Source organism: Eptatretus burgeri, chromosome 15 (genome assembly GCF_056783735.1).
Source record: "Eptatretus burgeri isolate ZD-2024b chromosome 15, Ebu_testis_v1, whole genome shotgun sequence".
In the NCBI taxonomy this organism is placed as follows: domain Eukaryota; kingdom Metazoa; phylum Chordata; class Myxini; order Myxiniformes; family Myxinidae; genus Eptatretus; species Eptatretus burgeri.
The window spans coordinates 61799107-61816454 of record NC_140975.1 but is presented as its reverse complement, the minus strand read 5'-3'; the positions used below and the strand labels follow the sequence as shown (position 1 = coordinate 61816454).

General features: G+C 41.7%; 1 protein-coding gene across 4 annotated transcripts in view; it reads right to left on the bottom strand.

The window, feature by feature from the left end:
• The window catches only part of LOC147012310 (sodium/calcium exchanger 3-like), a 281319-nt gene that overhangs the window by 46487 nt on the left and 217484 nt on the right, over positions 1 to 17348 (bottom strand). Inside the window, exons 3-5 of one of the 4 annotated variants that reach the window (XM_085856299.1) lie at positions 13353 to 13450; positions 8807 to 8842; positions 8072 to 8196 (exon numbers count right to left, since the gene is read on the bottom strand). In XM_085856299.1, coding sequence (XP_085712425.1) covers positions 8072 to 8196; positions 8807 to 8842; positions 13353 to 13450 — 259 coding nt within the window. Of the gene's footprint in view, positions 1 to 8071; positions 8197 to 8806; positions 8843 to 11923; positions 12031 to 13352; positions 13451 to 17348 lie in introns of all 4 variants that reach the window. The other 3 variants (XM_085856298.1, XM_085856301.1, XM_085856300.1) reach the window with 3 other exon arrangements.

Genomic DNA, 17348 nt, shown 5'->3' with positions numbered 1-17348 from the left:
GTCGTATTATTTCATCCCTCTGTTTTTACCTAAAAATTTTTTTTTCTTGTTTATGCATTATTTAAAGTAATAAACATGCATAATGCTTTATATATTTCGTTATTTTGGTGTGGATTAAATCCATCTATGTTCTCCAATTTGGCTTATGGTACATTATCCCCACCCCCACCCCCTCCCCCTCCCACACCAATCCTGGCATTTGGTTCAGTCCACTATGTGGATTACCACGATGCAAAAATGTCGATGCAATTATCGTTTTAAAAAATATATATAATGCTTAATGTTGTATATATTTTGTTATTTTGGGATGGATTAAATCCATCTGTGTTATTAAATTGTTTTAATACTTCTTTCAGTTGATTTGGGGGATGGTTTGAATATGTATCGCTTTTGGAATGGTTCTGTCCATTTTCCCCACTCCCACGATCCTGGCCTGGTTTTGGTTGAGTCAAAATTTACAATCAATTTATTTTCCTAATATAATAAAACGATTAATGTTTGATACACTATCGGTCAAAAGTTTTAGAACACCCCCATTTTTCAGTTTTTACTGAAATTTAAGCAGTTCAAGTCCAGTGAATAACCTGAAATGGTACAAAACTAAACGGTAAACTGGCAGAGGTTTAAAAAAAGTTTAGGTTACCAAAAATTGAAAAATAATGTAAATTTCAGAGGTGTTATAAACAAGGCCCTTTTCAGGGAACAAGTAATGGGTTAGTCACTGCAGCTGTTCTGGAGCAATTGAAGTAAATTAAGCCTTGAAAGTTGATGCAAACAATTCCTACAGGTGTCCCAACTTTTGTTGATTAGTTACAAACCCTCTGTCTGTATAAAAGCAGTGTTGAAACAGACTGTGTTGCTACACCCTCTGAAGCATTATTTGGACAATGTTGTACTGCAGGAAGTAGTATATTGCGATCATCATGGCGAGAATAAGACAATTAACAAAGGAAGAGAGACAGACCATTATAACCCTTAAAAGTGTCGGTCTTTCCTTTAGAGAAATTGCAAAGTCAGCCAAGGTGTCAGTGAGTACAGTTTCCTACACCATCACAAGGCACTTGGAAACTGGAGGAAACTCTGACAGGAAGAAGTCTGGCAGACCCAAAGCCACAACACAATCAGAAGACAAGTTTCTGAGAGTCAACAGCTTGAGTGATAGGCGGCTCACAGGAAAGCAGCTTAACACTGGTCGAAGTAAGGAAGTCTCAGTTTCAACTGTGAAGAGAAGACTTCGAGCTGCAGGTTTGACAGGTCGAGTGGCAGTAAGAAAGCCATTGCTAAGATGGCCAAATAAGAAAAAGAGGCTTGCCTGGGCCATGAAGCACTGTCAGTGGACTACTGAAAACTGGAAGAAGGCTTTATGGACCAATGAATCAAAATTTGAAATCTTCGGTTCATCACGCAGGGTTTTTGTACGCCGTTGAGTAGGCAAAAGGATGTTTCCTCAATGTGTGACACCAACTGTGAAACATGGAGGAGGAAGCGTGATGATCTGGGGCTCTTTTGCTGGATCCAGAGTCGGCAACTTGCACAGAGTGACTGGTACCCAGAACCAAAAGGGCGAACACAGCATTTTGTATCACCATGCAATACCCTCTAGTCGATGCCTTGTTGGTCAGAGGTTCATCCTACAGCAAGATAACGACCCAAACATACCTCCAGGTTATGTCAGAACTACCTTAGAAGAAAAGAACAAGACGGGAGGCTTCAAATCATGGAATGGCCAGCACAGTCTCCAGATTTAAACCCCATCGAGCTGGTTTGGGATGAACTGGAGAGAAGGGTGAAAGCAAAGCAACCTTCAGTGCAGCACATTTGTGGGAACTTCTGCAACAGTGTTGGGAAGAACTTTCCGAACAATATTTGATTTCCATTGTTGAAAGAATGCCACGAGTATGTTTGGCTGTTATATTTGCAGAAGGTGGCTACTTTGATAAGTCAAAAATTTAGATTAAATTTTGTTCAACAAAACGATTCCATGATTTCGTTTTTTATCTGCAATTGTTTATTTGTTCTATGCTTTCATTGTAGAGTACATTGAAACATTAAACTGCTTAAATTTTATTAAAAACTGGAAAAATGGGGGTGTTCTAAAACTTATGACCGCTAGTGGATATATTTTAAATTTGTGTTTCGTGCCCTAGCCCAGAGACAAAGGAACTTCCCCATGTTGGAATCACCATCATGGCTTCAGCAGTTATTGAGTTAGGTCGGGCTACAGTTTTACATTGTTTTAAAGTGGAAGAAGAAGAACAAATTGGCATTTTAGTGATATCTTGTGGTACTTTAGCGATGCATTTTGGCATCTTTTTAAGTCTTGGTAGTTCAGAAAATACTCGAGAATAAAATGTATGGCTTTTAAATACGTATGACTTCACTCCATAGTAGTTTATAAGCATATCATTGTGTACACATTTGAATTGGCAGCCATTTTCCCCCCCATTTCAGTACTCTATATGGAGTACTACTATACTCCATGATAAACGACTTCTCTGATTCTCTGGAAAACCCTCTCTTCCTTTTTGCAGATAATTCCAGATTGTTTCGTACTGAACCCCATCTCACTGAATGGACGGAATGTAGCTGCATCACTTTGCTGATCTGGAATTAATAAATGTTGGTTCATCCTCCATCACACTGGGAGGATCATCAAATTATCCCATATATCTCTTCCAGGCTCGGGCAATGGGAGAAGTTCATTCTCTTGAACTTCAAGGCCTCACATCAGTCATTACCTCTTCCTGGGCTGACCCATTACCGGATTTAGGGGTGGCCAGGTGGGGCCATGGCCCCGGGGCCCCCCACATTTAGGGGCCCCCCACAATTTTGATGACATTTTGAAAATCCCTTGAAAATGTGCTTCTAAAGTTTTATTGTTGGTGAATGAAGATTGTAAACTCTTTGTAAGGATATCTTTTCAAAATTGTCCATCATTGTGAGGGTCCTTTTCAAGCTTTGGCTTTTTCAAGCCGTTTCTTCCATGGTCCACAGAACCGATCCAACGTGGTCAAAAATTCCCGGGGCAAGCCTCGGGCATGGGGGTCCGCATTCGGATCTTTTTTTGGATCGATCATCAATGCTTCGAATGGTTGAGCGTGACCAACTAACAACGGCACTGCCCGCCAGAGCCCAGCAAGCACAGACAGAATACAGAGGTCCAGCCAGAGGAGAGGTGAAAAGGTGAAAGTCGATGTGGTAAAACTAGGCCAGGCCAGCACAGCACACAGCCGGCAGGGGTAGTATTGTACACACTGAAACTGCGGCTGGCAGGGAACGCTGTCAGTACCCTGCTTACTGGCACGCACAGCACAGTAACACGGTGTGACTTTCTATGTTCCAGGTGTGTGAAACATATTTGTTGTTCGTGATTCTGGTACGTGCCACGTGCACTCTGACAATATCTCGATTACTCGGTACCTACCAGCTGCAGAAACCAGAATGAGTAGCTTCGGTGACGACAGGCACAAATCCAGGGTTCCACGGAAATATGACAGTGGTGCTCAAAAGCGGAAACGTTCCAAGGAAAAAGATGAAAGACACAAGGCTGTCGTCGACAAGAGCCAGAAAATCTCAGAGTTTTTCACTCCTGCACAAACAGGCGATTCATCCATGACAGAGGCTGGAACACCAACAGAGACAGAACAAGCAGATTTGGCAACGCAACCCCCGCGTCAAGATTCGCCCAACATCTTGGAAGGTTCCACCGATGAAGAACATGCATCAGATGAAGAAGCGCGAGATATACTGACTGATCATGGACCTGGCTTTGCCAATTGCATTGGATGTTGGCCTCCTGAGCGACCGTCGTCAGAGATGATCGACTACTGGGCATCACGAGATTTGGAGCCCCTGCAGAATTTGACTGGTCCCTTTGATTCATCCATACAGTTCGTTGAACATAGGAAACGCTGCTGCTCCAAGAATATTTTTTTTACCGTAGACTACAAAACGGAGAGTCCGTGAAAAGGTCCTGGCTTTGCTTCTCCACATCAACCGGAAAACTGGACTGCATCGGTTGCAAGCTCTTTGGAGGCGCTACTGCCCTGGGCGGGGAAGGATTCAATGACTGGAAGCATTCCAGTCGTTCTATCAAGGTGCATGAGCGTTCGCATGTACATTGTGCGAATATCATCCGCTTGTCAGACAGAGCAACATCCACAGGTCGTGTGGACACTGAACTCGTCAAACAGGTGAGTGAGATTGCATCCTATTGGAGGGAGGTGCTAAAACGAAGTGTGAGCGTGATATTGTTTCTCGCTGAGCGTGGTCTGGCGTTCCGTGGATCGGATGAAATTTTGTTGGGTCATGGACGAATGGTAACTACCTTGGTTTAAGGGAATTACTTGTGGAATACGATCCATTTTTGGCGCAGCACATTCAGAAATATGCCAACCAAGGTAGTGGCTACACCAACTACTTATCATCTACGACATGTGAAGAGTTAGTCTCCATCATCGGAAAATCTGTTCTGGATAACATCGTCGCTCGTGTGAGAGGCAAAATACGTCCCTGTGTCAGTCGATTCTACTCCTGACATAAGCCACATCGACCCGCTCACAGTTATTCTCCGATACATCGAGAATGAGGCTCCAGTGGAGCTTTTCATGACCTTTCTGAGCAACACAGGACACACTGGACTCCAGCAAGCGACGGAATTACTGGATTTTTTGAAAGTCACTGGATTGGACATCGCTAACTGCCGAGGACAATCTTGTGATAATGCATCTAATATGAGTGGCCGATACGATGGGATGCAGGGAATGATCAAACAGGAGAACCCTCTCGCAATATTTGTGCCATGCGTGATGCACCCACTGAACTTAGTTGGTCAGTCGGCTGTGGGATGCTGTAGACCTGCAGCAGCATTCTTTGAATTCGTGGAACAAGTGTATGTATTTTTTACAGCTTCCACGTCGCGCTGCGCCAGATTATTTGACACCCTGAAAGCCAAAGGTCTGCAAGTACCAAAGCGCCTCAGCGACACTCGCTGGTCAGCTCATTCTGATGCAACCCGAGATCTTGTGGACGGTTACAGCGAAATCATGGATGTCCTCGATGAAATCGCAAACGATGAACAACTGAAGAGTGAAACAAGAAACATCGCCGAGACACTTCACCAAACGATGTGCACGCTCGAGATCGGGTTCTATGCTGGTTTCTGGTCTACTGTCCTTGGTAGATTTGATTGTACGAGTAAAACCCTTCAGTCGCAAGCTACCGATCTCACCACAGCCATGCAGCTCCTCAAGTCACTGGCGAGCTTCGTGCAGTCATTACGCGATCAGTTTGATACATTCGTTGTTGACGGAGTGGAGCGCTCAGGTGCGGAGGAATTAACTCGCGGATCGCGTAGATGAAAGCGTAATGTCCGCCTCGCTCCCTTGGACTACGGACACACTCCAGAAGTAGAACTAGATGCCAAGTAGTCCTTTCGCATCAGTGGATACGTTGCAGTGATCGACGTACTGCTGCCGCAGTTGGAAAAGCGTACAAACGCTTACAGCGAGATGAGCGAAAGATTTGGATTCCTGCGTGCTCTTGTTCAACTCGAAGTGGAGCAGATTCGAGAGTCATGCTCGAAGCTCGTCGAGCTGTATCGGGAAGATATATCACCTGACCTCACAGAAGAAATGATTCAGTTCCAAGCCATGATGAAGGAGTCAGAGCCAGACTTGGGCCGCACTGAACTCGAGATGTACAGTTTTCTCATCGATCAAAAACTCACCGATACTTTCCCAAACGTGGAAGGGCTGCTTCAGATTTACCTCTCACTGATGGTGTCGTACTGCTCCGGGGAGCGCTCGTTTTCGAAACTCAAGCTTATCCAGAACCATCTTCGCTCCACGATGGGGCAGCAGAGACTGGTTAATCTGACCATCATTTGAACCGAATCCGATGTGCTCAATTCCATGCAGGTTGACAGTATCATATCTGAGTTTGCTGCCGCGAAGTCGCGCAGGAAGCTTGTCCATTGATTAAGGCACCGTGTGTATGTTTATTGATGTGGATGACACTGCCGTATATTTGCGGTCACTGGAAGTCGGCTATTAATCACCATTTCGGATTTATCTTGCCCAGAGGGTTTTTAGAAGTTAGAAAATTTTTAGTCGAAGTTCGTAGTATGATTAATGACAGCGCGTCGTTTGTTATTTTCTTAGATTAGTCCATCTCTATCTCTTACTCTTGTGGCAACAGCATTTTTGTGATTTGATTTTAGAATGAGCTCATAGATAAGTCACCAGCTCATAGATAAGTCACCAGCCATATCAATAACAATCCGTCCATCTTGTCACATTGTCAGATTTAATTGTAATTTGTGAACATGTATGCCAAATCATTCCTGATCAGGATCTGCCAAATCTATAGATATAAGTTCAGTTGTTGATTAAAAAGCAGTTATAATTTAAGTTGTTGATTAATCTCCAACTTTGGGGGCCCCCCACAATCATTGTGCCCACGGCCCACCGCATGGTAAGTCCGGCCCTGGGCTGACCATGTAATAAATCTGGCCTCCAAAGCCAACCACAGAGTGGATATTCTCTATTATTCCATATCTTTCCTCGAAAAAGTTTCAAAGCAGACCTTCTCACAGTCTATAAGGCATTTGTTTGTAGCTCAATGAAGCACTGTTCTCCCCCATGGGCTAGTATTCCAGCATCATATCTGTCTCTCCTGGATTCTGTGGAACTTAAAGTGCTCAATATTTTTGAAATCGATCGTGATGAGGCCGAAGAAGAAGATCTGTTGCTTTCACACCACAAGCAGGTCGTTGGTCTCTGTATTTTTATTTATTTATTTACCGCCTCTCCTCAGGTGTTAGCTCCCTCTATTTTCTCAGTCCACTGATCCTCCCCAGAAATTTGAGGATGAACGACTTGAGCTCTTCCATTACAGCCCTCCTGGTGTAACTTCCAAAATCCAGACTGACTGCACACCTCAACTTTTTTATTCCTTGCATTTCCCATATATGGAACTGCCTTCCATAGTCTGCGTTATCCTATTCTTCCCTGCAGCACTTCAAGCAGGGGGTGCACTGCCATCTCATGCCATCCACCATCCCAACCAATGATCTTTTCTTGCCCTATTAACCCTACCTCACTAAACCCTCTTACTTGCTGGTTACAATGTTTCCTCCCTTTTCTCTCTCTCTCTCTCTCTCTCTCTCTCTCTGTCTCTCTCTCTCTCTCTCTCTCTCTCTCTCTCTCTCTCTCTCTCTCTCTCTCTCTCTGTCTCTTATCCTTTTCATTCATTGCCCTGCTTATGATGTTCAAGAGTTGCCCTGCTGCCTCACTGTGTCGTCATACCCTCTATTGCCTTGCTGTTCCTTGAGCCTCGATCTTAAAGAAAAAAAGCTTTGACTACTGCATTGTTGGTAAATAGTGCCCTTGGAAAATTGTTTAGGAAAAATTATTTGATGCCTTTTATTTATGAAGCAATAAATTTGAGATAATTTGATTTTGGTGTATCCTGGCTGCATTTCAAATCATGCCATGGATGAGTGATGCATTATAGAAAGATAATTCCAGAGCCCCGACTGGGAGATGGTCAATTGCCACACAGAGAGTGCCTTGAGAGCCACAACTCGATGACGATGAGAATTGTTAGATCAGGGTTTTTGAATTTAGTCAGGATGGCAGCACACATTGTCCTTCTTTTGTGTAATGATACCGTGGGATATTTAACGTTCATGAGCAAATGCCATCAGATGGGTCCCCAGCTTAAAGTCCCTCTTAAGGACTCATTGATGCTGCATCCTGTTTGAGAACCACCAGGATGGCAGTTTAGAGTTGGGTGAGTTTGAATCGAAGTTTGAATCGAGCTGGGTTTGAATCGAATTCAAACCCATCCTGGACAGTGCAAAGGCATGCATTCCATCTGTTGGCAACCTTCATTAAAAATTTTTTTTTTATGTGATAGACCACCAGGGTTTCCTGAAGGGCTGCCGGGGTGATGCGATTCACCGTTACCTTTTGCTCCACTCGAGCAAATCCCAAGCAAAAGCTATACATTAACAAACCTGTATAAAAGGATTTTCCATCTTGGGCAGAACGATAAAAAAAAGACAAACCTTGAATTCGTAGGACTCTTCAATAACCACCTCGAGTTTGAAATTCTCTCCCAGGATCGGCTTTCCCATCTCCGCTATCCTTCGAGCTTCCTCTTCATCTCCTGTCAATTGTTTCTCTTCTTGATCTGCGTCCACACGCACATGCATTAGCACACAGACTTCCACCTGCTGTCTGACTGTCAAACACCGAATGACTCAATTTTCTTGTAATCGGGTATAGACACTTTATACACCCAATATGCCACATTTTTGAAGACTATATCAAAGGGACATGCGTTTGCTTCCCTCCACCACCCCACCCCCCGCCCCCACCAAGTACACCGGCTGTTTGCAAAGACATTATTGAAAGCAGCTGGGCTTAAGAGAACTGTGAAACGCTTTTCTAAATCTTCTCCTATTTTGGAAGCATTTGAATTATTTTTGCTCATTCGAAAACTATTGGCTTTATGACAGATATTGCTAGTTTTGTTTTTTCCCGAATTTTCTTACAATGGCAATGAGAAGATTGCGTTCATCATTGGATATCTTAGGTGGGGGGGGGGGAGTTGTGGATGTACAAGCTTGGATCCGGTCAAATTATTTTGTTTTCACGTGTTTATTCAGGCAATCTGCATTTGCTTCTAAAAATTGCGACGATGATATATTTTGAACAATCATTTGATGTAAAAAAAACAAAAAAACAATCGTTATCGAAATTGATCAAGAACAGTCAAATACGTGACCCCTATTACTTACTGGCCTCTGGCTTTCGCAAAGCCCACGCAAGTCCAGCTCCAGTTGTTTATTCACATGTCCAGTCAGATTTGGATGGCAGAGGAGGGTGGTGCGGGAGGGGGAGTTATAATAATTTGCAAAATTTCAGCATACAGATATGACATGCTTAAATGTTCATGTTGATACAAACAGCAGAATGCAAAACATCATTATAACATGATTATTAATAAATCATGCAGTTTTAAAGTTGCCTTCCTTCTGCTGAAATCCAATGTAGTTTGGAACAGGGATATATGAGAGTTTGTTGAATACGTCTTCAAATTAATATTAAGGGATGTCTTTAGATTGCAGAAGATGGATGCAGATTCGATAAGGCAATGAACATTAATGATCACTCTCCGTAGAGAAACACATGCCAAGGTTTGTGAGTTGGAGGAATGGAGAAGAGTGAGTGGGGTGGAGATGCAAAAGTGAAGGGTCGGGGGCAAAGCCAAGATGAAGTCGGTAATTCAGTGTAAGTATACTGTAGATGTGTGCAAATGACTTTTTTATGCCAACTACTTTCTCGTTGCTTTAAAATAAAGATCAACGCAAACTTCCAATTCAGCCCCCACGTTGTCCTTCCCATGAATTGATGCTTTGCATTTGAATGAAATTAAATTTTCTCGTCCGAGAGGTAGAAACTCCAAAATTCTCTGCAACGAAGTCGTAAACATTACCCTGAATTATTTTGGGAATTTTTTTTTTTAATCGTTGCTGGGTTCAGAAATCTAAGGCTGCGTTTTACCGTGCCCTTACGTTATGGTTGCTCAGAGACGAACGAAGAGCACGAGCAATGAAGTAAGGGAAAACTTAATTGTCTCAATGGAGCTAGTTTATGTTTGTAGTTAATTATTCCCTTAAATTATTTTTTCTTTGCTTGAATAAGTCTGAATGTTTTTGGATTGTCAATGCCTTATTACATCTACTCCCGCATTATCCGAAAGACAAACAGTGTCCGAGTATAAAAGTACGAGTCCACTTAAATCAATGCCAGGCTTTCTGAAATTACGATTTCAAACACAAATTTGTCATTATATTGAAGATATGTATCGATAATTTTTAATTTATTGATCGTTATTATTGAATGACAAAAATTTATTATATTAACAAAATAAGTGAAAGATGAATACATTTTTTGAGAAAGATACAATTTATGTGAGCAGTCTGACTATGCTTTGGTGTGCATGACAACACTGTTGGGAAAAGATGGACTCAAACATAATCCACAAACTAATTAAATCAATCCCAAATGGAGTCAGCAGTTCTCAATGCCAAGGGGTGGGGGTCACGCTGATTAATTATTGATTGTACGTCAAGACAAATTTGATTTTTACTATAATAATAAGTGATGTTTTATCTGAGTTCCGTTGAAAGTGATTTTGGTTTCATATTTCAATGATTTATTTTATCACATCTTAATTAATAAATTTCCGACTGGATTCGTATTTTTGTACCCCACTGTATATTTGTATTCAACAAACAATGAAAACAATTTGACCGGCTTAAAAAGAAAAAAAATGGATGCTATATTGGGGTTCGCAGTTTAAAAAAATTATTTCGACTGTGGATTGAAGCTGATGAATGAAAGTTTACCAATTATCTGACTCCATCTCAGGACGCGAACTGTGGAATTGTTCGGTCTAATATGGCCATTGTGTGCATCACATGACCCATTCGCCAAAGTTAAATAATGCCGAATGATTCAGAATCTTATCATAATGGCCAGTTTTCATGCAGCATTGGCAAAATGTGAGTGTTTTACCTCGAGTGTATTCTTAATTGGCACATTACCTTGTGCAGTATGCCCCCAAAAGAGATTAAAGAGTTTACATTTGATTAAAGTCCCCCCCAAAAATGACTTTGCTGCCAATATGTAAATGCATGAAATGGTGAAAGGAACATTTAATTGTCATTGTTTCTTCATGGTGGTCCAGGAGTAATGATGTTGGATTGTCATCCCAGATGTAAGGGCATCTCAAAAGCCATAGCAGCACCAGGTATTTGTATGAGAATCAACCGAAAGCAGAGATCATCAGAGGGGAATTATGACACCTATACTGTATAGGATTGTCGGTAAATACCTTGCTGGCGTACTCATGACTTTCAGAGAGGGGGTAACTGCCTCCCTCACATGCGCACCTGTCCAAACAGCTTGGTTAACCCTGATTGTGCTCGCCCATGCACATCCACAATCTCTTCGACACACTCTCATTCTTTCCCATTCCGTTCCTCTCATGGCTATTGTTACTCGTTTTTGTGTTTTTGTTTTTTCATTTCTTCCCTGCACATCTCCATCACCCCATACCTTTTGGTAGTTTATGAAGCTGCTGCTACAGTTTGTCGATTAGCTCCTCCACGATCCGAGCCCCTTGTTTAGAGAAAAACATTGCATTCAGGGAAACTTGCGATGGGCACTAAAGAGATATCGTCTAAAACACTATGCTGTCTCTAAATCCCCACCACCAAATCAGCTTGTCGTAACATGCAACTACTGATCAATACGTGCTTGGAATGAAGGCATCGTATGTATGTAAACTCGTTTGCAATTTTGATGTAATGAATAGTTTGTGGGAAGCTTCTAAATGATCATAATTTCCGTTCTTATGTACACAAGCAGATGCACTTAATTGTTGAAGAGTGGGATTTTGAAAAAAAAAAAGCAGGCGTAAATGGCCATCATTATCTCTTACTTTGTTTCAGTGACCGTATCCACTCAATTACGAAGTCCCAATCAGTTAACCAAAACTCGAGCTTGCAGCATGTAGCGTGCATATATTTAAAGGAAATGTAACTCAGCTGTATGTATTGTTAACAAAATTACATAAAATAACTATATATGAGATTTTGACATTTCACAAGGAATTTAAAAGGTTCTATTTCCACCGCATTGAGCTCGATGACCCGCTTAAGAAGGGCAGAATATTTTCTCTCCATTCGGAGTCAAGCTGATTATCTGGCAGGCGCCATATTACTTTTGGTGGTTTGGATACACAGTCCTCTCAGTCAACCCTACCAGTCTGAGTATAATGGAAACTGCCCAATACACAATAGAAAAAAATTGCAGGGAGCCTGCAAGGAGACAGGACAATTTCCGACCTGGCCTGCTGCTGTGCACCCATCTAGGCTTTCCGAGCTCAATGAAGAAACTGCTGCTGTCCTTGTCATATTCACATTTGTTTAGAATGTGAATCTTAAAGATCTTCCTGTAGGCAACATGGGGGTGTAGAGGCAGGTAGGAGAGGGAGAGGAAACAAAAAAAATGGAAAGGAAAATGGAATGAGTTGATGACAAGCCATGCATTCAACACCTTTCATGCATGCACTCGTAATCACAGAAAGCGGCATCAGATGGCCAATGACATAAGTATTCGTTTATCACCAACCTTGCTTTCAAACCTGTCACATTATCATGGTGATGTGATGTTTAGCATGCCCTTGGTAGTGGATAGAAACAATTGCTGGAGGTGCAGCACCATTACCGGACGACATCTATCATTGGAGTCGAGAATGTAGCAAGCCTTGTGTAGAGTGATTGGTTTATGGAATGGAGGATTATCATGCAAATTGCAAAGCTGGGATGTCAAAGCACTATGTGAATTAAAATTTTTATTATTATTATTATTATTATTATTATTATTATTATTATTATTATTATTATTATTTTTTTACCTCGCTCTACCTTCATCCATTGCCTTTAAGTAATTGATAAAAGCTCAAGGAACCCAGAATTTCGACTCTTTCACGTGGTGTTTCAACAGATAAGAGACTTCACGGACAATATGCCCGTCGCAGTCAAGTTTGGGTGTTGGAAAGTTCTTAAAACTTCATCTAACATCATCAGACAACAAAAAAAAAAAAAAAAAACAACTGTAGAATTGACTTTCTTCTTGTAAAGTACTACTATTAACGCCATGCAAAATGAAGAGAGAGAGAGAGAGTAAGAACAATTATTTTGTCGGGTCAATAAGTTGAAGACGTAAAAACATTCAGTCAAATATGATTATAATTCTGAGCGCACACGGTTATCCAAAAGGGTTTATGAGGCTAAAAGGTTTATAGTGGACAGCCCAAACTATTAAAGCTTGATTTCTATGTACGAGTTAAGAAGGAGATTGAAAAATACAACCATCGAAGTGAATGTGAAATCGCACGCATTCACTTTTGCAGTTAGGGTTGATTTCATAGATGTGAAAAAAAAACAGAAAACTTTAACAAACACTTTTAATCAAGTTACAAAAAGTGACACACAAAGAGTGATTGACTGTGATTAGTAGTTTAACACACCGTGTGAAGCATGATCTTCCACCAATGGACAAAAATGAAAAACATTTCAGATGTGCTCGGAAATCAAGACACAAACAGAAGCTGATAAGGAACTGTGAATTATTCTCTCGACGTTTGAATGACAAGAACAATGGTATGGAGGAGGGGGAGGAGGAGGAGGAGGAGGAAAGGCGATGAGGAAATGAAGAATGACACATTCGTCCACCTCGTGTGTGTCACGAACGTACTGAAAGCCATCAAACCTGGAATATCAACTACGCGAGGCTCCCCCAAATCGATGAAGAACATCTTGTTTTTTTCATACTCTTCATCATCTATGATTTTGACATAAATGCACTTGCTGAAATGAAGGAAGGTGCAAAGGAAAGAAAGGAAGGAAGGAAAAAGTAAGACAGAAAGAAAGTGAGACATAAGTGCAGGTTCGCCCGCTCTAGTCACGTCACAAATGCTTTTTGTACTTGTCTTCCTTGTTCAAAACCACAAAGTCGACAGCTTTGCTGTCCGGTCAAAAACTAGGAAATACACCGTCACACAGGTAAGGAAATCCAAAATAAATGAAAGTAAAGTCGAACGGAGACCGTTATACGAAAGAGAACCTTTTGCAATGAAAAAGGGACTCTGTCTCAGTGGTGAAAGGTCTTAACTGATATTCCAGCAATTGCTATCTCTGAATGATTCACCATATTCCAATAGAAACAAGAACCATACAAAACCAGAAAGGAGGAAATTGGAATTTATTCATGATGAGATGAGATGAGACATGCCACATTCTTTACGGAGCACTGGTGCTGCTGAAGCAGTTTCTTGGCAAGGGTTATGCTAGGTGGTTTGCCATTGCTCTCCCAGCAGTCAATGGGAGAAGGAATTTGTAATTTGGTCATGGTGCTGGCAATAACTCGCCTACTGTACTCTTAGTGAAGGATACCGCGAGATCTTTAATGTCCACCAACGAATGCCGGCAGACGGCATGCCCGGCTCAATGCCTGTCAGAGGGACGGCACACACACACACACACACACACACACACACACACACACACACACACACACACACACACACACACACACACACACACACACACACACACACACACACACACACACACACACACACACACACACACACACGTATCGCCTTGCCTACAAAACACCAGGATGACAGTTTATAGTTGGGTTGATATTCAAAACCCAGGCTAGAGAGCTCAGGGGCAAGGAAATTGTAGCCAACAAACCTGTGCCATATTGTCAGAAAAGCTAAGGTTCTTTGATCGATGGATGTCCAACGGGCAGTTGGCTTAACGTTCACTGAAGGTAGTTATATCATTTATAATGCAAAAAGAGGAGGAATAATAATGAGGAGGAAGAGTTGGGTGTAATCCGAAGTCGAGTTTTTTAAAAAGATAAAACATGCTTGTCGACACCAAACTGAGCACTTCGCTGCACAGAGAACAAATGACCATTGGCTCTTCGCTCCGCTTTCACCCTTTTGGTCTCTGCTAATTGCCACTTAAATACACCGCTCACGAACATTCCCGGAACCCTCTCCCTCTAGAAACCTCTCATGAATATGACATGGTTCTGTATCCAGAGAGTAAGAAACTGCCCATTACTGCGTGGTGGCTTCATATTTGGAAATAGCCATGAGAAATTCCCCGAACCCTCGAGACACTTCCACAAGCAGTAAAGTCTCGCTTCAAAGGTAATACTTGTCACCTTTTTGCTACAAGATACATTTACAATTAGCATCAACAAATATGACAATCAGATATAATAAACAATCGATTCCATATCGAATTGTAGGTCAACAATCGTTAACAATGTACAGAACAAAATGCGCCGCTGAACAGCCACTCGTACAGAATTGCCGTCACATATTCCCATTGCAAAACGACAGCAGATTTCGATCTACTGCAACACTAGAATGAAAGGGCACATAATGCAAGACACCATTATGGTGTTGAGATGCGTAGAAGGAAACAGTAAAATACTGTAATCTAAAAGCTAGGCCTTGATGGAATTTTGGGATTTGTCTTTTTTCGTGACAAAAGTTGGAGGGATAATAATCAGTGAAGGATTGGGAGAGACGGTGTGGATGATAATGGGGAGGTGAAGCGGGATATGAAAGGGTAAGTGTGGAGCATCAGGAAGGTATACACAAGCAGGTGTGGTGTGATCTTGATGAAAAATTAACTCTGTCAATCCCTTGGTTATCTTGACCCTGCTCACCTTCATTTTATTAGCCCCCCCGTTGGACTTGGTCTGAAATGGAGGCTTATGGATTTGGTCTCGATTTTTGTGTCCGTGCATGTGCGTGTGTGTCTACGCAATCATATCTCAGAAATGTATGGACCAATTATATTCGTACTTGGCACAAAGACAACGAACATGCGCACGTATTTTTTTTCGAGATAACATCAAAGATGGCCGACTGGCAGCCATTTTGTTACCGAAACGTGTCCCCAGCCATTTCTCAGACACATGCATGGTCTGATTTTGTTCAAACGTGGCACAAGCAAAGTGCATGATGGCATACACGTGTCCCTCACTTGGTTTTGTGACCTGATCAAAGATGGCTGACTGGAAGACTGGCGGCCATTTTAGTTGTAAATAGACATTGGCTCGCCATTTAACACCGTACAGCAAAATTACTAAAACAACGGGGGCTATGACAAAAAAAAGTCTTTTTTCCTTGTTTCCAATGGAAACAATGCTCTTTTGTGTAAACTTTATGATAAGTAAAACCGAGCAGCTTCAAGCCATTATAGGAATTACCTTACATCACACTTTCTCCAACGCAGGTAACATATAGCCTTTTATGCATACTGAATCAAAACCAAACTCGATGTTCTAGATGCGACTTAATGGTACTTAGAAACAACAAGAGTATGACTTCCTTTGACTCAAACGTAGTGACTGTCGTGATGGATCCTAACCTTCTATTTGCCTTGCCTATGGCTGCCTGACACGTTGCCCGCTGCCTGCTCCAACGTTTTTCTCCAAAGATTTCCACCAATTTTTCTTGAGGTTTTGATGTATTTTGCATATTTTTCTCTATTTATGTGTTTTACTCGCAACGAGTACATCTGGGGTGTGTTCCATTACCAAGCCAACCGTTCCTCATCAATCATTTCGTTGGAGTGCTTGCTTGAGTGCTTAAGCCATTCGGCGAGTGCTCAATAATCTGATTAGTCATGAAAAACACCCCCACTCCCTATGGAAGTGCCAGGAAGGATCATGTTATTATCCTCTCTGGGGTATATATCGATTACAATAGATCTAGGCTCGGGTATGCTCAGTCCATGGGGGACGCAATATGCATATATTAATGTCTCAAGATCGTCGGGTTTTCCTCCCTTTCAGTTTAGTGTTAAACAGCAGTAGCGACTGTTTGAAAAAGTAATCGTATGTGTTTGTGATTTCCCTAGTTTAGTTAGAGCAAGCAAACATTTATTTTTTCCCCTATTTAGTGACTATTTTTATTATATTTTTGGTATTTCAGCTCTCTTTAAAAACTATTCATTTTTTCCAAAAAATAGCAAAAAATAGGTTTTCCTTTCTTTTTTTTCATTTTCTATTTTTACTATTTTGGGGACAATTGTGGTTGCATTGCTAATTTTTCACTATTTTTTTTTCTACACTTTGTTATTTTTCTCACAAATTTGTTGCTATTTTAAAACTATTTTCCTGGACATTGTCCTGGAGATTCCAACGATCTTGAATACCTTGGTTTCCACAATGTCAATTTGAGCAGGGGAGCCAGCCTAGAAGGCATAGCAGTACTCCATCAAGCTGTGGATGAAGGTCTTGTAGGTAGATGGGAGTTTAGGTGTGCCAATTGGAAACCTTAAGGTGGTGGGCTTGGGATCTTAGCATCTTGGGTTCAAACCCCACTTGGCTGTTGAATTAATACCAGGTGGGGTTGACACTGCCTGTCATCCTTCCGAGGTCAGCAAAATGAGTGCCAGCTTGCTGGTATCCTGCGTCGGAGTGGCGACCCGTCCAGGATTGTGCCCAACAGCCAAGGAGACTGCTTAGGCAGCACCAACGCTCTGCACAGAGTCTGGTCGCAATGGATGGATGGATGGATGGAATGGGAAACCGAACCCTAAACTTACTCATTTAATTCCTGTTTTTCAGATAATTTTCGATCCTTACTGGTGAATTTTTATCCTACGTATTATCCTACCGAAGACTTCATAAAAGTATATATAGATAAAATAAATCTTCTGCCCGACTATT